At 37.9% G+C, this 25,409-nt stretch overlaps 1 protein-coding gene and 1 long non-coding RNA gene across 2 annotated transcripts in view; one reads left to right on the top strand and one right to left on the bottom strand.

Moving 5' to 3' along the window:
• The window catches only part of COPB2 (coat protein complex I subunit beta 2), a 31,840-nt gene that overhangs the window by 5,516 nt on the left and 915 nt on the right, over window positions 1-25,409 (top strand). The window contains exons 2-19 of the mRNA XM_025913034.2: window positions 1,252-1,389; window positions 4,870-4,956; window positions 5,155-5,281; window positions 6,126-6,274; window positions 8,596-8,742; window positions 9,823-9,922; window positions 10,542-10,684; window positions 11,460-11,659; window positions 13,285-13,395; window positions 15,114-15,202; window positions 15,287-15,393; window positions 16,542-16,685; window positions 17,326-17,456; window positions 17,746-17,953; window positions 22,014-22,124; window positions 23,312-23,526; window positions 24,937-25,029; window positions 25,123-25,303. Coding sequence (XP_025768819.2) covers window positions 1,252-1,389; window positions 4,870-4,956; window positions 5,155-5,281; window positions 6,126-6,274; window positions 8,596-8,742; window positions 9,823-9,922; window positions 10,542-10,684; window positions 11,460-11,659; window positions 13,285-13,395; window positions 15,114-15,202; window positions 15,287-15,393; window positions 16,542-16,685; window positions 17,326-17,456; window positions 17,746-17,953; window positions 22,014-22,124; window positions 23,312-23,526; window positions 24,937-25,029; window positions 25,123-25,303 — 2,481 coding nt within the window. The remainder of the gene's footprint in view (window positions 1-1,251; window positions 1,390-4,869; window positions 4,957-5,154; window positions 5,282-6,125; window positions 6,275-8,595; window positions 8,743-9,822; window positions 9,923-10,541; window positions 10,685-11,459; window positions 11,660-13,284; window positions 13,396-15,113; window positions 15,203-15,286; window positions 15,394-16,541; window positions 16,686-17,325; window positions 17,457-17,745; window positions 17,954-22,013; window positions 22,125-23,311; window positions 23,527-24,936; window positions 25,030-25,122; window positions 25,304-25,409) is intronic.
• On the bottom strand, window positions 13,180-16,560 carry LOC147577185 (uncharacterized). The gene is made up of 2 exons (XR_015240000.1): window positions 16,444-16,560; window positions 13,180-15,955 (listed from the first exon to the last, which is right to left on the bottom strand). It is a non-coding gene; the product is annotated as an uncharacterized LOC147577185 (long non-coding RNA).

Here is a 25,409-nt window from a genome sequence, read left to right as displayed (position 1 = left end):
TTTTTCAGGAGGTTCACAAATTAAAACTGTTCTCCTTATAGTAAGACACTAATGGCCTTTTTCACTATGTTGATAATTTGCACTGTTGGTGTAAAAGTAATAGAAGATAAAACTGAACTGGTATAGTGTCACCAAATTGTACTGTTAGTATATTCTTCATTACCAATTTTTTTTTTTTTTTTTGTAAGTTAAAAGTCAGTGTCCTTAAGGGGTGCCTGGGTGGCTCAGTTGGTTAAGTGTCTAACTCTTGATTTCAGCTCAGGCATGATCTCATGGTTCATGAGATCGAGCCCCACATCAGGCTCTGGTTTCAGTTTTCGTATTGCAACTAACCTTTAAGAAATTACCACTTGTCAAGTTTTAACGTGTATGAAAGAAGAATATTCATAGCTGTTTGAAAAAAGTTATTTAAATATTTCTCTTTTTCCATCTACATATCTTCATGAGACTAACATCAACCAGAACAACATATTGAAGGCCAAAGCGAATATGAGAAACCAACTTTCTCCTATTAAGATAGAATGTAAAGAGTTTTGCAAAAATGTGAAACACTACCACTCTTCTCACTAAATTTATTTGGAATATATAGTTGTTTCTCATAAAAATATGTTAAGTTAACATGTAATGAGTTTATTTTTGTTATTTGAAAATGAATTAATAAGTATTTTTAAGTTGTTTCAATTTTAATATTTCACATGGTATCAATAGATATAAACTTCATAAACAAAAGCTTTTTAGTAAATTTTTTTAGAGTGTACAAGATTCCCGAAGCCAACAAGTTTGACAACAACTACTGTAAATTAAAAATAACTTAAGCGGGGCGCCTGGGTGGCGCAGTCGGTTAAGCGTCCGACTTCAGCCAGGTCACGATCTCGCGGTCCGTGAGTTTGAGCCCCGCATCAGGCTCTGGGCTGATGGCTCAGAGCCTGGAGCCTGTTTCCGATTCTGTGTCTCCCTCTCTCTCTGCCCCTCCCCCGTTCATGCTCTGTCTCTCTCTGTCCCAAAAATAAATAAACGTTGAAAAAAAAAAAATAAAAAATAAAAATAACTTAAGTACTCATATGTTTTTATGAGTGAAGAAGTAGGTGCTTTAGACTTGAAACTGTGCCTACAGTTTAGCAAAGTAAAACTGAATTGTTTTATAGGCCTATTAATGCATGTTAATGTAGTGTTTCATTTGAGATCTCAAATATGTTTTATTTGGCATAGCAATTTAATGTTTTGTGGGTTTTTGGTGTTGTTTCTCCTTAGCCTCTGCGACTTGATATAAAGAGAAAGCTAACTGCTCGATCAGATCGAGTTAAGAGTGTGGATTTGCATCCTACAGAGCCATGGATGTTGGCAAGTCTTTACAATGGCAGTGTGTGCGTGTGGAATCATGAAACACAGGTAGGAATTTTTAAGGACTTTTTAGAAATAGTGTGTTAGACAGTGATTATAATGAAAGAGAAGAAATAGAATCCACTAGCTATATGCAGACTGCTTTCTCAAATAGATTGGTACAAAGTATTTTCAGTAAAGCAGAACTAACATTTATGGGGTAATAGCTTGTGGGATAAAACGTTTGGGTCTTGTCATACACAGTATTTAAATGTTAAATTCTGATGTAGGTAGTATTAACTTTTCTTTGAAATTAAGGAAATTGCCACCAATATAAGGTCACTTGCTCTAGATAAAGTATTTAATAGTACTTAATTTTCTATTCAGTGAATATTCTAACGTTCCTAAGAATGGGATTTTAAATTTTATTTATTTTTCCCAAGTACTTGATATACTTATTTGCAGATAACTTTCAATCTGCCATATGAATTATAGAGTATGTCAGAGAAGTATTTATAGTCAGCTTTTGATTACACATATTAAAATATGCATTATACGGATTGTCTGCCTTACATGCTTGTTTTGCTCTTTTTCATCTGAGTAAATAATTAACTTCAAATTGGTTTGTCTCGTTTTCCTTTTTGTTGAGCATTCTTAATCTTTTTCCTTCAAAATACAGAACATATAGTCAGCAATATTCCATACACTTCTGTGTCTACTTATACAATAATTACCTTCAACATCCACGTTTAAGTTTTTAATACCCGACAAACCTCACATTGAATAATTTAAGATGGCAAAAATAGGCTTAGGAAATCAAGGCCAGGAATAAACGTAAAAACACCGTTATAGTCTTATGTCACTAATGACACAGAATGACTGCACACTAAACCAAAACCCCATCAGTGACAATTTATACACATTAACACTTTGTTCTCTGCTTTATGCTACTGCTGATAACATTGTTTGACACGTAGGAAGCACTCAATAATTACTTTTTGAGCTAATGAATAATGAACATTCTATTTATCCCTATTTCATTGTATCAGGAATTCTCACCTCTGCAATTTCACATCTTCATCTTGTGAATCCATTTGTATTAATGGAAATAATATGCTTGGTAATTGCTTTTTTTTTTATCTACTCCTGCATTCACACATTTAAAATCTTTGTGGTTTTATGCTAAACAGATCTGTTGGTGCCTCCCCGAGCCCTCACTGCGCTTCCTAATTCTTCCTGGGGATCCCTTGTCTCCGCTCCATTTAGCCATTTCTCAGCTGTCATTTCACTGTAGTATGTTCTAAATCCCAGGTGTACTTCCCTTACCCTTCTCTAGGTTTTCCTGTAACGTAACTCTGCTTTATCTTTACCCACTTTGCCTCATGTTTCTCTTTTGTGCCCTCCTATGCCCTCTGGCAGGGCCGCTTGCTTCCACTTTCATAATTTACCTCATTGGTAACTTGTCTAATTTCCTTCTTTCCTTCAAGAATGGCGGTTCTGAGGTGGACAGGGATTATCCTAGTCTTATTTCCTACTGTTACTCCAAGTGCATATCTGACAGATTTACACTCAGTAAGTCTTTGTTGAATGGTTTGTCTCTTTTGGTTCTCCCTGCTTTTTCCCCTCTATCACCAACAGAAGCTACTTGGCACTCATGTATATTGAGAGCAAAATTCTTGAAAGAGGCAAAAAGTTTTTGGAAGTATATTCAAATGTACTTGAATTTCAAATACGTCTTTGAGGTGGTGAGTGCAATGATTAAAAAAATCGGTATGTTGGAATTTGAAGCCATCCTGCCAATTAAGTGGTGTGGGCAAGCCTTTTAATCATGTTAAGGCTCAGTTTAATTATCTAAAATGAAGATGATATTATTGCCTTCCCTATATCACAGGAGTATCAAAAGGATTAAATCCAATTAGATAAAATTGTGTGTGAGACCTGTAAGGTACCATACAAGTATTAATCATTATTTTCCTGACTTACATTGAGTGTTTGTTGAGTGTATAGCCTTTCCTCCTGTTCAGACTGTTTAGGTTCTAGAATGTGGAGACCGTCTCTTGTGTTATTTGTATCAGTCATAGCACTTAACATGGACCTGAACCATGACCGTTCTGCAGCTGCTTTATGTCTGCAGCTGCCTCATGTGTACGGCTCAGCAGATCCCTGGATTTATTGACTACTCATAAGCTTTCATGGATTTGTCTATCATCTTAGAGACTGCATGTTCTTTCTGCTCTCAGTGTCTGTATTGTAATCAACTGACAGTGGTTGTACAGGTTGGAGCTTCCCCATTTAATGTCTTTGTGTGAAGAATCTTTGAGGTCTGTCTCTATTCTTTTTTTTTTTTTTTTTTTTTTTGTAACTTAGTTTTTGTTTGTCTGCTTGTTTTAGTATAGTTGACATACAATGTTACATTAGTTTCAGGTTTACTGGCTTCTGTTCTTTTTATTTAGTGCACATGGTTCATCAGTTAGTAAGATTGTACTTTTTTCCATTACTCTCTGGTACAAAAAAAGATATTGCAAAATGATAGCTTGATTTTCAGAATTTTAAAAAATAAGGCATCAAAGTAGGAGGACAAAAAGATGCATTTATCCCTGTTCTTTCTAGGAGGGGTCTCCTAGTTATCTACTTTTATCCTGTATATATTATTCCATTCTGAACAACTTGAAGAGATACCTCAATCACTGTGTAAAGCATAACTTCACTAAAGACAGGTAAACAGCATTTGTATGGAAACATATTGCTGAGATGTACAAAACAACTGCATCTTTTTTAGGAGTTTATTTTGTGAGTTGACGGGTTTAATTTTAAAAAGAAAACTAAGCAGGGGTGTTGGGTGGCTTAGTCGGTTAAGTGTCCGAATCTTGGTTTCTGCTCAGGTCATGATCTCACAGTTCGTGAGTTCAAGCCCTGCATCGGGCTCCATGCTGACAGTGCAGAACCTGCTTGGGATTCTCTCTCTCTGGCCCACCCCTGTTTATGATGTCTTTCTTTCTCTAAATAAATAAGTAAGCTTTAATAAATAAACAAACTAAGCCAATTTATTCAACAAATAGTTGTTACACACTGGTTGTTTGCCAGCCACTGTTCTAAGCTCTGGAAATACAGTGGTGAAAAGATTCCTGCCCTCAGGGAGCTTAGTAGGAAAGATTGACATTAAACACACAATTATGAAGGTGCTGTGTTTTGAAAGGGGAGTGTAAGGATCTGTGGGTAGGTTTTCAGGAGGAGGAAAGGTAAGGCTGGGAGTAGCCATAGGTGAGGCTAGAGAGAAAGGAAAGGGCAGGCTGGAGCACAGGGGATCTGGAATTTCGTCTTGTGGACATTTGCTCTCTTTTATCCTTTGTAAGTATTTTAATTTTGAAACTGTTAAAGAAGAGAAGATTGGTCTGTGTTTTTCATTTGATTGTTGAACTTTTGTATTTTAGCCTGAAAATATTTTTAAATTAGAAGTGATCTAAATAAATAGATGTTTTAAATATAACAATAGATTCTTCAGTTATTTTCTCATAACTCAAAGTGTATGTGTTTTTATTAATTTTAAAGACATTGGTGAAAACATTTGAAGTATGTGATCTTCCTGTTCGAGCTGCAAAGTTTGTTGCAAGAAAGAATTGGGTTGTGACAGGAGCGGTAAGTAATTCTGTGAATCTCTAATCCCTTCGGTTCAATTTCTGAACTGGTCAGTGATAATGTGGATGATTTAATTCTTGATTTCTTAATTAGTGTAATGTTTTGAAGTTTGGACTTTAATCCTTGAGCCTATAATCCACTTTTCTTGTGCAGTTGACTTTCTAACAGTAGTAATGACTTCTAGATTTTCATTTCCAGGATGATATGCAGATCAGAGTGTTCAATTACAACACTCTGGAGAGGGTTCATATGTTTGAAGCACACTCGGACTACATTCGCTGTATTGCTGTTCATCCAACCCAGCCTTTCATTCTCACTAGCAGCGGTAAGAAGTGACTTCTTTTGGTTACGTGCATCTCTTTGAGTCATTCATTTTCATTCAGCAAGACGTGCAATTCTTTCACTGCCATTACAAGTAGAGTTCTAATTCCAAGCAGCCTTTAAACTATTTAAATCCATTAGCGTGCTATCAATGCTGCTTGCTTTTGTATTTAATGAAATATCAACTCTGCTTAGGATTTGTATAGCACTTGTTCCAGTTCCTGTCAGGGAAGGCCTACAGGTCTAGATGATTAAACATCTGAACAGAAAGCTAATTTACATGCTGGTAAGTGAGTTTTTGCTGGATTGCCATATACCCTACTCAGGTTATACTTGGGCTACTTTGCTCTCTGGTATTCCATCTAAAACAGTGGACTCTTTGGAGGGCAATTAAGACAAGTTGCATTGCATTGGTAATGGTTCTTTGAAACATTTTTAAGTTAAAATTGAGAGAAGTAATTCAAAGCTTTTTTTAGCCATTCATATAAGAGGGATGCTTATTCCCTAGTCACCGACCTCGTTATTCAGTCATACTTAGATTCTAATCAAACTTGTGTTACTCTTTTGTCATTCTGTAAAGCCCACTGAGGCTTTCTTAAATTTTCTCATGAAACTTTTGTATTTGCCATTAGTAATTTCTGTATCTTATCTCCGCTCTTGTGTAGAGAGCTAAGTTTATTCTTAGGATAAATAAGGATTTTGAAAAATGTATTCAGTTCTGATTCTTTAAGTCATGGAATGTATGATTTCTCTTAGATTTGCTGCCTTAAAAAGCACAGAGACTGCATCTTAGTTCTGACTGAAAGAAATATAAATTGCAACTAACTTAAGACTTTCTTTTGGCCTAGATGACATGCTTATTAAGCTCTGGGACTGGGATAAAAAATGGTCCTGCTCACAAGTGTTTGAAGGACACACCCATTATGTTATGCAGATTGTGATTAATCCCAAAGATAACAACCAGTTTGCCAGTGCATCTTTGGACAGGACCATCAAGGTAGGGTGTCCACTATTTGTATCAGTTATGGTGGTGAAATACAGTTGTTTAGGTGTTTTACTACTGGCTACCCAGAAAGTTATTCCTGATTATAAGTTTCTCTCAAAAGCTTGTATTGAAGTCAAAATAGGATCTCTCACTTTGATCCAGAAGGACATATTCTGTTTAGAAGAATATTGTAGCAACTTGGCGCTCTTTTTTTTTTTTAATATGAAATTTATTGTCAAATTGGTTTCCATACAACACCCAGTGCTCATCCCACCAGGTGCCCTCCTCAATACCCATTACCCACCCACCCCCCATCAACCCTCAGTTTATTCTCAGTTTTTAAGAGTCTCTTATGGTTTGGCTCCCTCCCTCTCTAACTGCAACTTGGTGCTCTTAATGGAAGGAGTGTTTTTCCATATCAAAGCAGTATACTGAAAGACTTTTAAACCACCTAAACCACCGCAAACCCAGAATAAGAAAAATGCCAGAATCTTCTGTTCCCTCTCCTTTTAGTGTATTTCCTCTATTTCCTGTTTCCTTTTAGTGTATTCATTGTTGACCTCTGCTGATTGTTAATCTATTTTACATTTAAATTTCATCTGCCTCCATTCTCTTTTTCTTATTCTACTTCTCCATACTGCTGCCAATTATCTTTCTATAACATGGGTTTCATCTTTCAGTTTCTAGTCTGAGAGTAAAGTTCCAGTACTTTAGTGTGGACTACAAGGGTTTCCAAGACTAGCCACAGCTAATATGATGAGACATTTCCTATAACCCTGGTCTATCCACCATTCTCTAGAGATGCCATGAATGTTCACATAATCATATTCAGCTATTACCTCTGTTTGTGACACTCTCTATTCTCCCTTTTGATTTTTTTTTCCCCCTCTAGAGAACTACTTATCTTTCAAGGCTTAGCACAATTATTTACTCTGAGAAGCTCTTTTCAGACACCCATTTCATCTCCAGACAGAGGCAGTCCTGCTCAGTCCCTTCCTTCCATTCCTTTTGTCTCCATTATGGCCTTCATTTTGAATGATAACTGATGTGTGTATGGCAATCTGTATCCCCCCGAAATGTTGATGTTTGGGGCAGGAACTATGTGTCACCTCCACTCCCTCAAACAGATACTCGGTAGCAAGCAACACAGTACCTTGCTTGTACTAGATGCTTAATACAAGATGCAAGAGTGCAGCCATACTCCTTTTTCCAGTATGATTTTTAAAATGTCTCTACATGCATAGATTTAAAATTATATATTGCATTAACTTTTGCTTACATGTGTATACTGACGTCTGTATAACATTTTTGTTAGTTTTCCTTTAACTTATAGAAAATGGTACATATTATTTGTGTGATAATTATTAAATGATACGTCTCTGAATATCTTAGCGTTTTGGCCTTATTTTTTTTCCTTTTGCTGGGTTGTCCTTGCTTTTGACATAAGTTGGAAACTTTGAATTAGTTTCAGACTTGCGTCACTAAATTAGGTATATCATGAAAACATAAATTGTCTTATCTTTGGCTCTAGTAAAGTGTGTTTGATCCAGTCAATGGTAAACATTTGTTTACACATCTTTACCCTCCCCTCCCGTGTAGGAGGCACTCAGGAAATATTTGTAAAAGTAAAGCTCAATACTAGTGCTCTAGTAATGTTTGACTACTTTTACAACTTAAAATTTTTTAGTTAGTGGTAATTTTCTCTTTTTAATAGACCTTCTTAAATTCACTTTCATGATCTTTATGTTAAAATTCTCATAAAATCGGGGCGCCTGGGTGGCGCAGTCGGTTAAGCGTCCGACTTCAGCCAGGTCACCATCTCGAGGTCCGTGAGTTCGAGCCCCGCGTCGGGCTCTGGGCTGATGGCTCAGAGCCTGGAGCCTGTTTCCGATTCTGTGTCTCCCTCTCTCTCTGCCCCTCGCCCATTCATGCTCTGTCTCTCTCTGTCCCAAAAATAAATAAACGTTGAAAAAAAAAAAATTCTCATAAAATCATTTCTTACCCTTAAAGTATTATTCTTCACACTATAGCCTATGGACCATTGGGGTTTCTATTAAAAATCTAGATTTCTGGGGAATCTCTAGGGATAAAGAAAAATCTCTAGGGATGAAGCCTGGAAATTGGAATTTTCAGAGAATGCCATAGTTATTCTACCCCCTAGAAATTCAAGTAAAGTAAGAAACAACAGAAACAAATGGGTTAAAAAAATGTACATTCTTTAATTTCCCTCCCCTGTGCTTTGGTGTTTTATATAACATGTCAGAAGTGTGGTGGATCTGCCTTGTGAAAGGCGAGTCACCATACTGAATGTCAGATGCTGTCGTTCTCTAAAGGTGTGGCAGCTGGGGTCTTCCTCCCCAAACTTCACTCTGGAGGGACATGAGAAAGGCGTGAATTGCATCGATTACTACAGTGGTGGCGACAAACCATACCTCATTTCAGGCGCAGATGACCGTCTTGTTAAAATATGGGACTATCAGGTACAATTTTTTCATAACCTTACTTTGCCATATGTTAGACATGGATTTCGTTGTTTCTTACAGGACAGTTAAAACTTGGGTTATTGAACTCCATTCATAGCACAAAGTAACTTCAGGCTTCAGTATTTACACCTAAACAGTGATCCCAGAGTTCTCCATAAAAATGAAAACAAATGCCTGTCAAGGTTTTAAAAATAAAATGCCATCATGTTTATTTTTCATTTAAAAGTAGAAATTAGAAATTTAAACATTTGATTAAAATGAATTATTACATCCTCTAATATCCTCACTGGTAAACTTTTGTTTATAATTGGAAACTAGCAGATTAATAATATCATGACACAGCCATGCTATAGCCATTTTGCCACATAGACTTTGCAAACCTAGTTATGATTTCTTGTTACTATGCTTTTTATCTCTAAGAGACAGATTCAGTTTCTGTTTTTTCTTTCTCACATCAACATGTCCATAAACAGTTAATAAAATGAAGCCTAGGGGCGCCTGGGTGGCTCAGTCAGTTGAGCGGCCGACTTTGGCTCAGGTCATGATCTCACGGTCCTTGAGTTCGAGCCCCGCGTCGGGCTCTGTGCTGACAGCTCAGAGCCTGGAGCCTGTTTCAGATTCTGTGTCTCCCTCTCTCTGGCCCTCCCCCGTTCATGCTCTGTCTCTCTCTGTCTCAAAAATAAATAAACGTTAAAAAAAAAAAAAATGAAGCCTAGAAAATCAGTGTTACTTAGAACCTTATTCAAATTTGTGCTTAAGTACAGAAATAAAAATATGAAAGACATTACCTTAGGAATTTGGCGAGAAAATATTCAAATTGAACACCAGATCTTTTGAGGTGTGTGTGTTTTCTTCTTTAAATAGGATGGTTGCAATTACATTTCCCTGTACTATCAAAGAGTTAGAGAAAGTATGCACACGATAAGATAATTGTGTTTCAAAACTTTCTGTGTCGAATACTATATAGATTGTCATTACTACTATCATTTATAATGTATGTGCACTGGAAAAATTAAAGATAAGTTACTTTTCACACACAAAAAATGTTTTCTGTGTCTTGCTGTCTTTTGATTACAGAATAAAACTTGTGTACAGACACTGGAGGGACATGCCCAAAATGTATCTTGTGCCAGTTTTCATCCTGAGTTGCCAATCATCATCACAGGTTCAGAAGATGGTAAGTTAGAAATGTATGTTTATTCCTGTGCTTTTAATTACAAAGTAGATATTTAAGCCAGGTAGTGCCCGGCATTGTAATTAGGTTTGCTGTTTTTATCAAAATAGAATATTTGAGTTATAAAATGAAGGGACATTGTTATTGTCATCGTCGTCATCATCCTAATGTGTTTTGACTCTATTATTTAAATAAGAGGACACCCAGAAGTCCTAGCGAAAAACTGAAAAAGCCTGTCAATGCTTTGGAGTCTACAAACTTGGGGTCAGATTCAGGCACTGCCACTTCATGGATGTGTGGTTTGGGCAGATTATGAAATGGGAACAGACATATCCACCTCACAGGATTATAGTGAACATAAAAGATCATGTGTATCAAGCATCTGCAGGTACATAGTAGGCACTGTGCCCGGGAAATACATTATTTCACACGGAAAATCACATTTCTTACCTGTAATTTTCTGTTTATTTGTTACTTGATAAAATCACCTACAGACTGTAGATCAAAACTTTACGCTGCCAGGAAGCTAATAAAAAAAGGACTTCGCTGTGGCTGGTTCATCTGACCTAATCCATCGTTAGATGTTCAGATTAAAAGGGAGTATTCACATTGTTCTTTTTAGGAACCGTGCGTATTTGGCATTCAAGCACGTATCGCCTAGAGAGCACATTAAATTATGGAATGGAGAGGGTGTGGTGCGTGGCCAGTCTTAGAGGGTCCAACAATGTCGCTCTGGGCTATGACGAAGGGAGCATCATTGTTAAGGTAATCTCTAATTATACTCTCTCTGGGGGCGCCTGGGTGGCGCAGTCAGTTAAGCATCCGACTTCAGCCAGGTCACGATCTCGCGGTCCATGAGTTCGAGCCCCGCGTCAGGCTCTGGGCTGATGGCTCAGAGCCTGGAGCCTGTTTCCGATTCTGTGTCTCCCTCTCTCTCTGCCCCTCCCCCATTCATGCTCTGTCTCTCTCTGTTCCAAAAATAAATAAACGTTGAAAAAAAAAACAAAAAAAAACCAAACTTTAATTATACTCTCTCTGAATAAATGAACATAGTGGAAGCATTTTTCCATGTATTTTTGTACAATCATCTTCTAAGTCACCAGTTTTATTAAACTGGCTCTTCTTTCATTAAGCAAGCACAAGAGATTAAACACTGGAGGTTTAAAGTGAAAGGATGGAGGGGTAACTGGGTGTATCAGTTGGTTGGGTGTCCGACTTCGGCCCAGGTCAGGATCTCGCAGTTTGTGGGTTGGAGCCCTGCGTCGGGCTCTTTGCTGACAGCTCGGAGCCTGGAGCCTGTTTCGGATTCTGTGTCTCCCTCTCTCTCCGCCCTTCCACTTCTCATGTTCTGTCTCTCTCCGTCTCTCCCTCTCTCCCTCTCTCTCTCTCTCTCTCTCTCAAAAATAAATAAACATAAAAAATTTAAAAAAAAATAAAGTGAAAGGATGGAGCCCTCTGTTAAACGAAAATAGAAAGTGTTTATTTTGTGGTTTTATTTGTTTTCTTTTTATTGCTACGAGCCATTTGTTAATTCTTCTAGCTTGGTCGGGAGGAACCTGCCATGTCCATGGATGCCAATGGAAAGATAATTTGGGCCAAGCATTCAGAAGTCCAGCAGGCCAACCTAAAAGCAATGGGAGATGCTGAAATTAAAGATGGAGAAAGACTGCCACTGGCAGTAAAGGATATGGGCAGTTGTGAAATATACCCTCAGACCATTCAGCACAATCCTAATGGGCGGTAAGTCAACCACAATCTCTCTGAGCTTCTGTGTTGTTAGATATGTGGGTTTGCAAATCCACAGCATATGCTGCCCTTCCTCTAGGGTGGGCATTCCTCATGAGCTTTTGCCCTGGCCTCACAATCCTCAGCATGGCCACAGGCAACCCTACCAGTTGATTAAGTTGGCATGCAAGGGGAAAGCATATTTGCCTTCCTGGCTTTGTCCCACCATGCAATTTTGAACAGTTAAATAGTTTTGTATTTACTCATTTTAAATGTGTTGGGTTTGTGTCCTTGTGCTTCTCTGAGGGCAGGTAACATGTACTTAGGTGCTCTAAATACTTACTGACTTAAGAAGAAAAGCAGACTCTGAAGTTTGTGTCCGTTGAAACAATTTGGGTTGGGATGAGCACTGGGTGTTGTATGTAAGCCAATATGACAATAAATTATATTAGAAAAAAAGAAACAATTTGGGGACTGGTAATAATTCTGCTTCTTAGCTATAATATGAACCATCAGTTTCGTTTCTTAAGATTTAGAAAGCACCCAACATCTTGTCAAGAGAGGAGTTTCAAGCATGAGTTTTAATTAAGCCTGTGGTTCTTTAAAAGTCACTTACAATAGATCTGGGCATCTTATAATTCAGTGCTGAGTATTGAAAAAGACAAATTATGTAAACCAGGTATGCTGCCTCATTCAGTAAATGGCATCCACAGTTATTTCTAATGTAATTTTCTTAGGAAGATTAAGAATGCATTATAAATATCACAAAGCTTTTTCTTCCTATAAGTTTTGCATTTCAGCATTGGCAATCTGGTAGCAGCCAATACAGCCAATGCAACTTTAAATAGAGTTGTTTTATATCTGTGGAGAAAATGTTACTCGACTGTGCAACATCCTGTTTTTACTGATTATTTAAATGTTAAAATACTCTATTTTGATAAACTTAACAGTCATTAAAAATGAGTATTTTTATTCATTTGAGTGATGTGCTTTAAAATTAAGATAGTCTTGCAACAAATAGTGCCTCCTAATGGTGTAAATGTAATGAGCAAAGTTCTAGGCATCTTGGTGCTCAACAAGTATCCGTTGTATTATTAGAATCCTCCCCCTGTGCATCAGCAGCCATTCTTGTCTTCCTGCCTCAAGTCTCCTTTGCTTATAAGAGAAGGCCACTGCAGTAAGATTTTTAGCAAATGCCCATGTTCATGATATGTTTTGGGATTTGTTGATAAAATATTTATGTCTAGCTCTGTATTTGAAGAAATGTATAACTTCAGAAGATATTAGATTCAATTATAAACGTCAACTGAAGGGGCGACTGGGTGGCTCAGTCGATTGAGCGGCCGACTTCAGCTCAGGTCATGATCTCGCGGTCCATGAGTTCGAGCCCCGCGTCAGGCTCTGTGCTGACAGCTCAGAGCCTGGAGCCTGTTTCAGATTCTGTGTCTCCTTCTCTCTGGCCCTCCCCCATTCATGCTCTGTCTCTGTCTCAAAAATAAATAAACGTTAAAAAAAAAAAAAAAAGTCAACCGAAGTAGCATTTGTCATCAGAAATATTTTATTATGCAGAGGAATCAGTGTTTCATAACTTCCACATGTCAGTGATCCTACTCTCTCTCTCTGGCTTCCATAATTTCCAGGTTTGTCGTGGTGTGTGGTGATGGCGAGTACATCATCTATACAGCAATGGCCCTGAGAAACAAGAGCTTTGGATCTGCCCAGGAGTTTGCATGGGCCCATGATTCTTCAGAGTAAGTTTTGGCTTGTGCTGTCCCGCTGGCCCTGACTGCAGATGGGTCATCTGTGTGCGGCTGTATGAATCATGTTCCCAGGGCTCGGTGTTGGCTGTGCTTCTGCCTTTCAAGAACAGTTCTCACCAGAGCTGTCTTTGCCCTTTCTGTGTTCAGTATGCAGCAGGCTCACTCAGGCTGATCCACTAATCCCATTAAACTGGGGGCCCAGCACCCATTTCCTTGATGGAGCCTGCATTTGGGCCTGGTGCTTATGGGCTCAAGACGAGGTAGGCTTTCCCTATGAGCTGATGTCCTGAGCTGCTGCTAGGATCACGAGCTAGTTGGGAGAGACTACAGTCTGATATCATCTTGATGCTAACTTCATTGAATCTTCTTTAAAACGTGTTTTCTGTGATGTTACCCACCCCCTATATTTAAAACAAATTCTGTTTGAATTTAGAGTGTTCCTAAAGTATTCTTATTAAAAACAGGAAAAATCATTTAACTCTGAATTATCATATTAGATACTGGTTATTTATAATTTCTTGTAATTATTTATATTAGATACTGGTTACTGAGTGGTTCTTTTTTGATTCCTTTTTGTGCTCATAATAAACACCAGGACTTCCCCCCAACCCCCCCACCTGACCACACAACTGATGTACATCTTCATAGTTTTCTTAGTTTTGTTTCCTCCATATTTTTTTATTGCCCCTGCCCTCAACAGAGTAACCTGAGCCTCAGTGTTGCATATAAGATGCATGTTTTTAAATTTTTTAACAAAAGATACACTGAGAGTAGGAAGTGGTTTTGATCTTTTCATAAATTTCCTAAATACACTCATATATACACAGTTCCATTTCTAAATGTATTTTGTTAACCATCCTAAACAAAATTATAGTTCATGAATTCTTACTTCTCTCACCATACCTCTCTGTTTTGATAGTTCACTTTTTTTTTTTAGCTTTATCCAGCTAAGGTCCTATTCAGCATCTTTCCTATCTTGATAGGAACACTCATCAGATCACTTCCTTAAATACTCTTGAATGTCCAGCAACAGCCACAGTCCCCCTTTTTCAAGACGCCTGAATATACACAGTGTTGTAAGTTGTTGCCAAATGTGGCTAACTTCTTGAGCCACTTAACAAAAGTTTTTATTTTTTAAGTTGCCTTTATTGAAGTATAATTTATACAGAATTAAATGTACTATTTTGTGAACATTTCAGTGACTTTAGGCAAATGTATACAATCTATAACCGCCAGCACAAAGACAGAGAACATTTCTACCATCCCCAGAAAATCCTCGTTTTCCCTTAATAGTCAGTTCCCTGGCCCCAGTCACTGATTTGCTTTTTCTCACCATGTGGATTAGATTTGTCTTTAGAGTTTCATATACATGAAACTCCAATATCCAGTCTATATGTCTGGCTTCTTCTGTTCAGCACAGTATTTTTGGGATTCGTCCATGTTGTTGCATGAGTCAGTAATTGGTCGCCTTTTTTGCAGAGCAGTGTTCCATCGCATGAATGTACCACAGTTGGTTTAATCACTCATCTACTGAGGGATGTTGGGTCTTTCTCAGTTTTTAAAATAGCTTGTAAACCCTAATAATTTGTGTAACAGACAGTGTGAAACTCATAAGTCATTACTCAAGTATACCTGAAGATATTTCTGACATTCGATGGAAGTATGGTTTGGTATATAACATGCTGTGTTTGCCTTCCTTTTCCCCCCAGATACGCAATAAGAGAGAGCAACAGTGTTGTAAAGATATTTAAGAACTTTAAGGAAAAAAAATCCTTTAAACCAGATTTTGGAGCAGAAAGTGAGTGCTATTTATAAATGATAGATTTTTAGAAGCTTTGCAATGGCTCAGAAACATCTACCCAAAAATCTTTTTTCTTTTCAGGTATCTATGGAGGCTTCTTATTGGGAGTCAGATCTGTAAACGGCTTAGCTTTCTATGACTGGGACAATACAGAACTCATACGCAGAATTGAAATTCAGCCCAAACATGTGAGTTTTCCCTCCACTGTCACTTTTAGAATGTGTAACTTTGTGAGGAGCTCTGAGTCCCTGAGGCAAAGAAATGTCCTTGTACCCAGCTGTCCTGGTTCCATTGTGTTGGACACAGTGTCATTTACTTCAAGATTGCTTAGAAAATCAGACTTGCAGTATTTGAATGAGGTGGTAGACATTGGGTATTTTGAAAAGCAGGAAAACTTATACAAATGCCAAGTGCTATTCATATTTTAAATGGCGTTTGACAGAGTATGAAAAGCCTGCTTTGAAGACAAGAAGTCAGAAAGGTCTTGACTTGGAAAGATCCAGGATCAGATCAGAAAGCCTTTTCATAGTTTCCCTGATGCTATTTAAACTTTAGGTAAATGTCTCCAGTGACAAAGTTTTCTACCTTATGGAACTACCTGCTTCTTTGACAGCTTTCATTGTAACAAAATTCTTTGGAGACAAATCCACCTCTCTTGGGTCCTGGTTCTATCTTTTATAACATGCATTCTCAGTGAGCACTAGTACCCCAACGGCAAAAATTGCTTCTTGAGGATGAAGAAAATTTTATCTATAAAGCATAGATATTCACATGTATTTATATGTTATGCAAGTATATATATGTGTGTATATACAGTGTGCATATATGTTATATAATTTTATATATAACATGTATTATATAATTGTATATGTATAATATATATATAGTATCTATGGATTTAAAATTTTGCAGGTGAGGGTGATTAGGAGAAAAATGTCTACAAACATTCCTGGGTGGGTGGATGTGGGTGATAATGGGAAAAAAAAAGGCTGAGAAACACTGTTCTAAAGCAATAGCGAATAGGCTGCTGCTCCTAAATTACATTATATCCACTGTTCACTGACAGTTTCCTTCCTGTCTCCCTTTAGTCTTTCCATTTCTAGACCAAATAGCCCAGCCCACCCTCTAAATGCATATACATACACATGTGTGTGTACATATATATGTGTGTTCGTGTATCTGTGTACGTATGTATATACCCGCTATGCACTACATAAAATTGTTCAATGCGTACTTACTGTCCTAAGATGAATCTTGTAAGAAACAAAGTGTATGCAGTTTGTCATACCACTCGGAAATCCGAAACCATTTGTCTGTTCTGTTTGTCATGTCGTAGATTTTCTGGTCTGACTCTGGAGAGCTGGTCTGTATTGCCACCGAGGAGTCATTTTTTATCCTTAAGTATCTGTCGGAGAAAGTCTTGGCTGCACAGGAAACACATGAAGGAGTTACAGAAGATGGCATTGAAGATGCCTTTGAGGTGACTGCATCAGCACAACTTTACCTTCGTTCTTAAATGATTTATATTCGTGTAACCTAACTTCACTGATTTTAACATTCTGTTAAGTTAGGTTTGAGAAAAGTAAACATTTAAGGAAGTCTGGTGAAATGTGAAGATTAAAGCCTTGGCTCAAAGATCAGAGTTCGAAAGTATATATGTTTAAAAGATATTTATTTGTACTTTGATTTTAGGGAATCTTCAGATGACTTTGATATCTTTCAGTAAGGAAATTAGAAGGTGTTTTGGTCTTAAGACATTTTACCCAGTGATTTAAATGAGCTCTCAAATGGTAAAGATAAATCACCTATTGTGGAGATGTTCCTGGAAGATTTTATGAAATACTTCCTATTCCAGTTGCATGTATATAAGAAATTTAGATCAACACTTTTTAGATCACAGCTTTGATGCAGCAGTGAGATTTTATATTATAAATACTCATCCAGGAATCTGTTTTTAAATGAAAAAAGAAGATAGAAATTCCAGGGAAATATTTTCTTTCTTGAAGTAGGATTTTACTTTGCATTTCTTAATCTCCCTTATCACCCCCAATCATATTCAGTTTTTGTAACCGGATTTCTAATGCTGAATAAGGTAATAATAGACTCTTTTCTCTCTGCAGGTTCTTGGTGAGATTCAGGAAATTGTGAAAACAGGGCTGTGGGTAGGCGACTGCTTCATTTACACGAGTTCTGTGAACAGATTAAATTATTATGTTGGAGGAGAAATAGTCACCATTGCCCACTTGGATAGGTAACTGAGAATTGCTTTGCTTGTGTCTTAAGCATCCTGAATTTAAAATTATGCTTTTCTTTTCTTTCTTTTTTTTTTTTTTAAACAAAACTTATTGCTGGCCTGTAGCAGTGATGGGCCTGATTTTTCAGTGTTAGAGTTTTAATAGATGGACTGTTGTTGATCAAAATTGCATCAAAGTGGAAAGATTTTGAGCAAGAGGTAGCGTGTGTGTGTGTGTGTGTGTGTGTGTGTATGTTTACCTACTAATTTGGGCCTATTCCTAAATTAGTTTCTGTTTCTATTACAGAACAATGTATCTTCTGGGCTATATTCCTAAAGACAACAGGCTTTATCTGGGGGATAAAGAACTGAACATCGTTAGCTACTCTCTCTTGGTTTCAGTGCTGGAATACCAGACAGCTGTCATGAGAAGGGATTTTAGCATGGCTGATAAAGTTCTTCCTACCATTCCAAAAGAACAGAGGACCAGAGTTGCACACTTTCTGGAAAAGCAGGTAAAAGGATTTTGTTTTGTCTTTTTGCCTGTTTTCTTTTGTGGGTTTTTTTCTTTAAACCAGTAATTTAAAAGAATGTTAATGTGGATTTGAAAATACTATTTCTTTATTGCCACTGATTTCCTTATGGCAGTGGAATTTCTCCTATAAACTTAAGTCACTTATTATATTCTTCCTTGTCCTTTCTTAATGCCCTTAGTACCTTGTTTAATTGTTGCAAATGATTATCAGTCTTCTCTTTCTGTAGACTTCTTTTCCATTCTATCAATATTTTCATTTCTGCCCTGCATTTTCTCTCTCTATCCTAGCAGGCTTTTCTTTTTCTTTCTTTCTTTTTTTTAATTGTAAAATATACATAAAATTTAGCATTGGTGGTAGGTTTTTTCTTAATGGAGTGTTTTTAAGTCAAAGTTGTGCACAAAGTACAAAGTTCTTTAAGGCTCAAGGAAAAAAAGCAGCACTTCCTTCCTTCTATCATATCTTCTTCCTAAAGGAAGTAGAAGTTTAATTCTTCTGGTTGATTTTCTAGGAATTTATTTCTACGTCTCTAGATAACGTATGCTGTTACTGAGCTTTAGGCATTTCTTGTGACTTAACACTCTGTAGAAGATGAGGGTTTACCTTTCTCCTGCTACGTATACAACATACATGCCATTTTTCTGTCCTCCTCCCACTATAGTTGGATGATTTTGATTACATCAGTTTTCAGTGTTTACATTTTTAGAGCTACTGTAGACACTGCTCACAGCTGAGCCATTTAGTATAGTGTAGCTTTCCCTTCCTGCAATTGTTTGTTTTCCCTGGAGTTGTCTTTTTTCCTTTGCTTATTTTTCTGTGTACTTACAGTTAATTCTCACTAGATTCTGGTGGTTCTCCAGATTTCCTTGAAATCTCCTATCATCATGGATATCCCCTCACCATCAGGTTGGGCCTTCCTTTTGCCTCTCAGTTGGATCCATTGTTTCCTGTATCCCCTATCTTCTTTGCTGGTTTACTCCCTTATCTGGCTGGAGCATGTCCTTCAGTAGTTTTCTGAGAGAAGGATTATTATTGGAAGTAAAGTTTTTTGTGACCTTGATTATCCGAAACTGCCATTGTTCTCCTCTAAAACATATTTGACTATTTAACCAGATACAGAATTCTAGGCTGGAGGCAATTCTCTCTCAAAATTTTGAAGGCATTTGTTCCATTGCCGTCTAGCTTCTAGTTATTATTGAAGTGTTACTGGTTTATATTACTGATCTTGGTACCTGATCTGTTTTTTCTTTCTGGAAGCTTTTTGGACCTTGTCCCTGTTGTTCTGAAATATTATGATGGTGGGCCTTGGTAGAGGTCAATTATGAACAAATTCATTTTTTGGGGTATTAGACAAGCTTATTTAATTGGACACTTATTTCTGAGAGATTTTCTTGATTCATTTCTGTGATGATGTTCTTCCTTAGCTTTTTGTATTCTTTGTGGAACTGTTAGTGAAATGTTAGGCCTCCTACACTAGTCTCATTTTGTTATTATTGTACTTTTAAAATCTTATTCTTGTGTATGGATGAAAGTTTACTTCTCTCAGGGTCTGAATGATAGGTTTTGTTGTTTTGAGGTTTTCTTTTATTCCTTCATGGTATGCTTCCTTCAAGTTGCTGTTATTGGTTCATTTTGATCTGTGCCTTTCCTGTTAGAGATTTTCTTCATGCATCTGATGATCCTTGGGCCCTCATTTAAGAGGAGAGGTCTAAGAAGCAGATAAAAGGCCTGAATTTGTGAGAGGTCTTGCTCGATACGGACTTCACATTATGGATGTGGCTGGGCCATTTGATTAGGGATGCTCAAGGTCCATATGTTCATCTTGTGAATTTAATGAACACTTAACATTGCACCAGGTACTGTTCTAGCTGACATATAGCTTGCAGGTTGTTGATATTTTAGTAAGTGTTACCCCTTAGGCTGGTTAGGGTTTACAGCCCAAGGGGTAAGGTTGAGCTTAAATCACCATCATTCTGGATGCAAAGTAGAAAACAGGTTGGTGTCTCAGCATCTGGTATTTCATTTAGTCTCAATCTCTTTTCTCATAATTTCCTATTTTCCTCTCGAAAGATGTATAAGGTATCCCTCAGACTGGAGACCCTCTAGTTTATCCTCTTCGAGGAATAAACTTGCTGTCTTCTGTGTGTGTCCAGAGGTTGGGGGAGGAGAGGAGTGGGGACCTGGGGTATCTTATTTCTTACCTGCTTGTTACAGAGACTTTCAGGCAGTTTTGGTTATTTTAGCATTGCCTTCCATGAGATGCCACTGGGGATCTTGATGTGTGAATGAAGTTGTTTCTATGCTGTCCTCACTCCTGATTTAGGATTAGTTTTCTTTAGTGTTTTAACTGTTTAAATTCCTCTGCCAGTTTTCTAGCTTCCAAAATTTTGTTACAGAGGTCTCCTCTGTCTTTCTGTATCCTAAGGAATTTATGCCCTAGGGGCACCTGGGTGGCTCAGTTGGGTTGTTTCCAATTCTTAATTTCAGCTCAGGTCATGATCTCATAGTTCCTCGGATCAAGCCCCATGTAGGGCTCTGCACTGACAGTGCTGAGCCTGTTTGGGATTCTGTCTCTGCCCCTCTCCCACTCTCTCTCTAAATAAATATTTTTTAAAAAAGAATTTGTTTCCTAAAAAAAGAATCCTTTTAGTGTCATTTCAGTGGGGGCTTGGGGGAAAACAAAAGTTTATTTAGTCCACCTAATTTCATCTGCTTTGCTTATGTCTAATGAGTTCCATAGATCTTGGAACTCTGTTCTTGGATTTTTATTATTTACACCAGTTGCTAGGAAAGAAAAGGAGTATGCAGATTATTCAGAATGCCTTGTTTACACTGTTCAGATGGATGAATGAGAGGAGGGACAGCTTGGATAGTCTGGGAAGTTAAAACATTTTAAACACAGTGATACAGCCATCCTGAAGATCCAGCCAGAACTTGGAAAGCTGCCCAGTTCCTCCCTCTTAACCACCCTGTAACTGAGCATTGTTCCTCATTCCAGTGAAGTCTCTTGAAGTCTGAGCTTTGTCCAACACACTGTATCCATAGAGCTGAAGAACTTGCCCATAGTGTAGACTCCCATCAGTACTCTTAGAGGAGAAGCTAATTTGGTAATTACAGTAGTTGGTTTTAAAGCCTGTTTTTATGACACAGTGGAAAATGGAAGACAGTTTTAGATTTCCTGCCCTCTGGAATGCTGGCTGATAAATAAAGTGATGTAAGACCAATAGTAAAGTCCTAGGTAAGGATACCTGATTGGCATTAGGACCTGGAAGCAAATGTTTGCCAAATGACCTAGATTACGAAAAACTGAAAGGAAGACTTTTACATTTGACTTGCTTTTCTTTGAGGGACTGGACTAGATGATCTCTAAGCCTAGCTTAGTAGATTCTGAACAGCTAGGTCTACACCACTGTGCCTTTCTTTTTTTGAAATGGTTCTTGTTCAGTCAAGTTTCCAAAATCTTGTTCTTGACAGCTGTTTTAATTTTGAATTTCTGATTTTACCAGTTTTACAGGAGTTTAGCTAGCTAGCATCAGTCAACTTTCACTGTTTAGAAAACAGCATTGTGGGACTGAAATCTCTCTGCTAGGTTGGTTCTTACCAATTAATTTAATGACTCCTGAATTTTTCTGTCTTCTCATTAAAGAGTATTCTATTGGGGCGCCTGGGTGGCGCAGTCGGTTGAGCGGCCGACTTCAGCCAGGTCACGATCTTGTGGTCTGTGAGTTCGAGCCCCGCGTCAGGCTCTGGGCTGATGGCTCAGAGCCTGGAGCCTGTTTCCGATTCTGTGTCTCCCTCTCTCTCTGCCCCTCCCCGGTTCATGCTCTGTCTCTCTCTGTCCCAAAAATAAATAAACGTTGAAAAAAAAATTAAAAAAAAAAAAAAAGAGTATTCTATTTCTTTTGTTTAGGCCATGGGGTTTCTATGTCAGCAGGGTATTCTTAGTTCAAGAGGGAGTGGATCAATGATGATTTGCTGTGTGTGCACTGTAAATCTACACATACAGACTGCCCACACATTGTTACATCTGTTCTCTGTTTAGGGCTTCAAGCAACAAGCTCTTACAGTATCCACAGATCCTGAGCATCGCTTTGAACTTGCTCTTCAGCTTGGAGAACTAAAAATTGCATACCAATTAGCAGTAGAAGCAGAGGTATGTACTAAGTCATGATTTTTCATAACTAATGCAAAAGTCAGTAGGTACTTACGTGTATTTAGTGTAAGTTCTCTTCATTAAAGTTTTCCGAAATGTACATTAGTGACACTCTTTGGTGACGTTAGTGCCTCTCTTTGATCTTTTAAAAAATGCATTTTGTTTGTCTTTAAATTAAATGGATTTTACTGCAGATATTCTTAGCATTCTGATTTAAGAAGTGTTTTGGGGGCACCTGGGTGGCTTAGTTGGTTGAGCGTCTGACTTCAGCTCAGGTCATGATCTTGTGGTTCCTCAGTTTGAGCCCCATGTCAGCACAGAGCCTGCTTCCAATCCTATCTCCCCCCACCCCACCCCACCCCACCCCTTCTCTGCCCCTCCCCCACTTGTGCTCTCTCAAAAATAAACATTCAAAAAAAAAAGAGGAAAAAATGTTTTCATAGCTTATATGAGATCTGTTTTGCAAAAGATGTAAGATATTAGATATTATAGTCTGGGAACTCTAGGAGTGCAGACAAAGCACTAATTTGCCAGTATCCCAAATTAGTGAGAAAGTTGTTGGTTTTAAAGAAAGATTTTAATATTTTGACACAATTTAATGACATTTTAATGAACTGTTACATATCGAGGGGCCCCCAACCATGGTTTACATGTAGTGTTTATTGGTAAATTCATTTCAAATGTGCTAAATAAATTTCAGCTATGTTAAGATAATCTAAATGTGTAGTATTTTGATTTCTGAGAAGCTACAAATGACAGATAATATTACTGTTAAATATTTAAGGATGTATGAAATAATTTTATTCTTTCAAAAAATGGTACGAAATCATTCATTAAAATACTTACAATCTAATTACCTTAAAATTCCAATTAGATAGTATTACTTTTAGTTTTACTGGGTAATTACAAAATAAAAATAACATGGGTTTGATGATTATTCATGCATCATTAAAATTGATTTGTGTTTGAATTTTGTATATGCGAATAACTTGTTTTCTCATTACACATTTTGTCACTACATTCTTATTTTGATTGATAGAACCAATTTAATAAGCACACCTCAGTATATGTGTAAAATATCTCCCATTATCAGCACAGTAATACTCAGGTTAACAGAAGAATATTGATGTTGAAAACTCAAATGTTTATTTCCATAGATGTGTTTACTTGGAAACTCTTTCTTACAGTCAGAGCAGAAGTGGAAACAACTTGCTGAACTTGCCATTAGTAAATGTCAGTTTGGCCTCGCCCAGGAGTGCCTGCACCATGCACAGGATTACGGGGGTCTGTTGCTCTTGGCCACCGCCTCTGGAAATGCTAGTATGGTGAATAAACTAGCAGAGGGTGCGGAGAGAGATGGCAAGAATAATGTGGCATTCATGAGCTACTTTTTACAGGGCAAGTAAGTATCAAATCAAGGTCTAAAAGGTGAGTGTAGTAATTTAAAGCACTGATTTCCGCACTCGCGGACTTTGAGGGTGGTTGAGAGAGGAACAAACCCTGGAAAGAGACGGATGGATGCCTGGCCTAGACCCTGGCTAGTAGGGGCAGTTGGAGGACAGTCCTACCTTGGTGGCACTGGCCTTCAGCAAGGGATGTTGTTACCAATTTGGTCGAAATGTCTGAGCAAAATGAGCTGTTCAAGGAGGTTTGGACTGAGAGAAACGTGAAAGCCGTTTCTCAAAAGCCCTGCCTCTCCCTGCCTGAGCCATTTTATTTTCCCATGGCAGGAGGCTGTTGTGATGCTCCCATAGTACTCAAAAGGCAAGTAATTTTGCCCAAATTGGGTAATTCTGACCTGTCCATGGCAAGAATAAAGGGGTTTAGGATGCCATTTACTTCTAGATTTGAGTCCCAACTGTAAAGCATAAAAATGTCATATACTTCTGAAAGTTTAGCAGTCAGTGCAGACCAGATCATCTCAACATTAGCTGACCATATTATGAAGTAAAACATGAAGTATTCATTAACCTTGCCCTGCATTCATTTAAACCTCATGCTTCATTATAGAAACCTTGTGCACCCCAATGTGTATTTATAATGTGTTTGTAAATTTGCATATGTGTAGGAATAGGTCCATAATTCAAAAACCCAAAAATATCCTGAAAGTTTTTTATAACTTACTTGATAGCAAAACCTGACCTAAACTCCGAAATACTATTATTAGTTGTTCTTATGCCACTTGTTTTTATCATATTTAGTATTCATGTGTTCCTGCAAAATATTGTCTATGACTTTTATTTGATGCTGAGGGTGGTAGGTAATGTGTGTGGTATATGTACTGCTACCTTTCTAATATCCAAAAACCTGTGTTTTGTTTTTTTCAAAAACATACGACTTCTAAAACACATTATCCACTTTATCAAACTTCGAAAAAGAAACCAAATAGACACTAGGACATTGCCCGGCTGGACATCACTACATTGCTGCACACAGCCCACACTCAAGACACCACCCTCGATGTTCCCACTTGTGAAACCGAGTTTCTGCTCCCATATCCCCTGAAAGCTCTTAAAATGTGCTTGCTTATAAGCTGCAAGCTTAGCTGGTCTTGAAAAGCCCCCTTAGATTCTTCTTAGGAATTGTTAAAATAGGTTATTAGGAGATTGAAAATGGTCACCAACTGCCCTACCCCTCACACTCTTGGGAGTCCATTGATTATGTAACACACTGGTGCTGACCAATTAATGGCTCAGTGACAGAAATGAGGAGTATGTGTGGAAGCTGGGGAGGAAGTGCTGACTTTGCAACACTACATCTACACTTCGTTGTTTATTCTTGATAATTAGTGCCTCTCCTTTTTAATCTTTAGGCTTGATGCTTGCCTGGAACTCCTGATTAGAACTGGCCGACTGCCAGAAGCTGCCTTCCTGGCCCGGACTTACTTACCTAGTCAGGTTTCAAGGTACAGACTTTTAATTTCAGGAACAAATGGTTCAGATAAAAACTAGAGCACACTTAACTCACCCTCCCTTTGGTTTCATGATACTTACAACAGGGTGGTAAAACTCTGGAGAGAAAATCTTTCAAAAGTCAATCAGAAAGCAGCAGAATCCCTTGCTGATCCAACAGAGTACGAAAACCTTTTTCCTGGATTAAAAGAAGCCTTTGTTGTGGAAGAATGGGTGAAGGAAACACATGCTGATCTGTGGCCGGCCAAGCAGTACCCACTTGTCACGGTGAGTTGCCAGGGAGCCAGGCCTCTTTTATAATTTATATACATTATTGGTGGATTGAGAGCTAATATCTGGGATGTAGGCCAAGTCCATAGATGAATTAGGACTT

Source organism: Puma concolor, chromosome C2, assembly GCF_028749965.1.
Source record: "Puma concolor isolate L17-30 chromosome C2, mPumCon1.1.hap2, whole genome shotgun sequence".
Classification (NCBI taxonomy): Eukaryota; Metazoa; Chordata; class Mammalia; order Carnivora; family Felidae; genus Puma; species Puma concolor.
The sequence above is the reverse complement of the archived record's forward strand: the minus strand, read 5'-3'. Positions and strand labels throughout refer to the sequence as shown.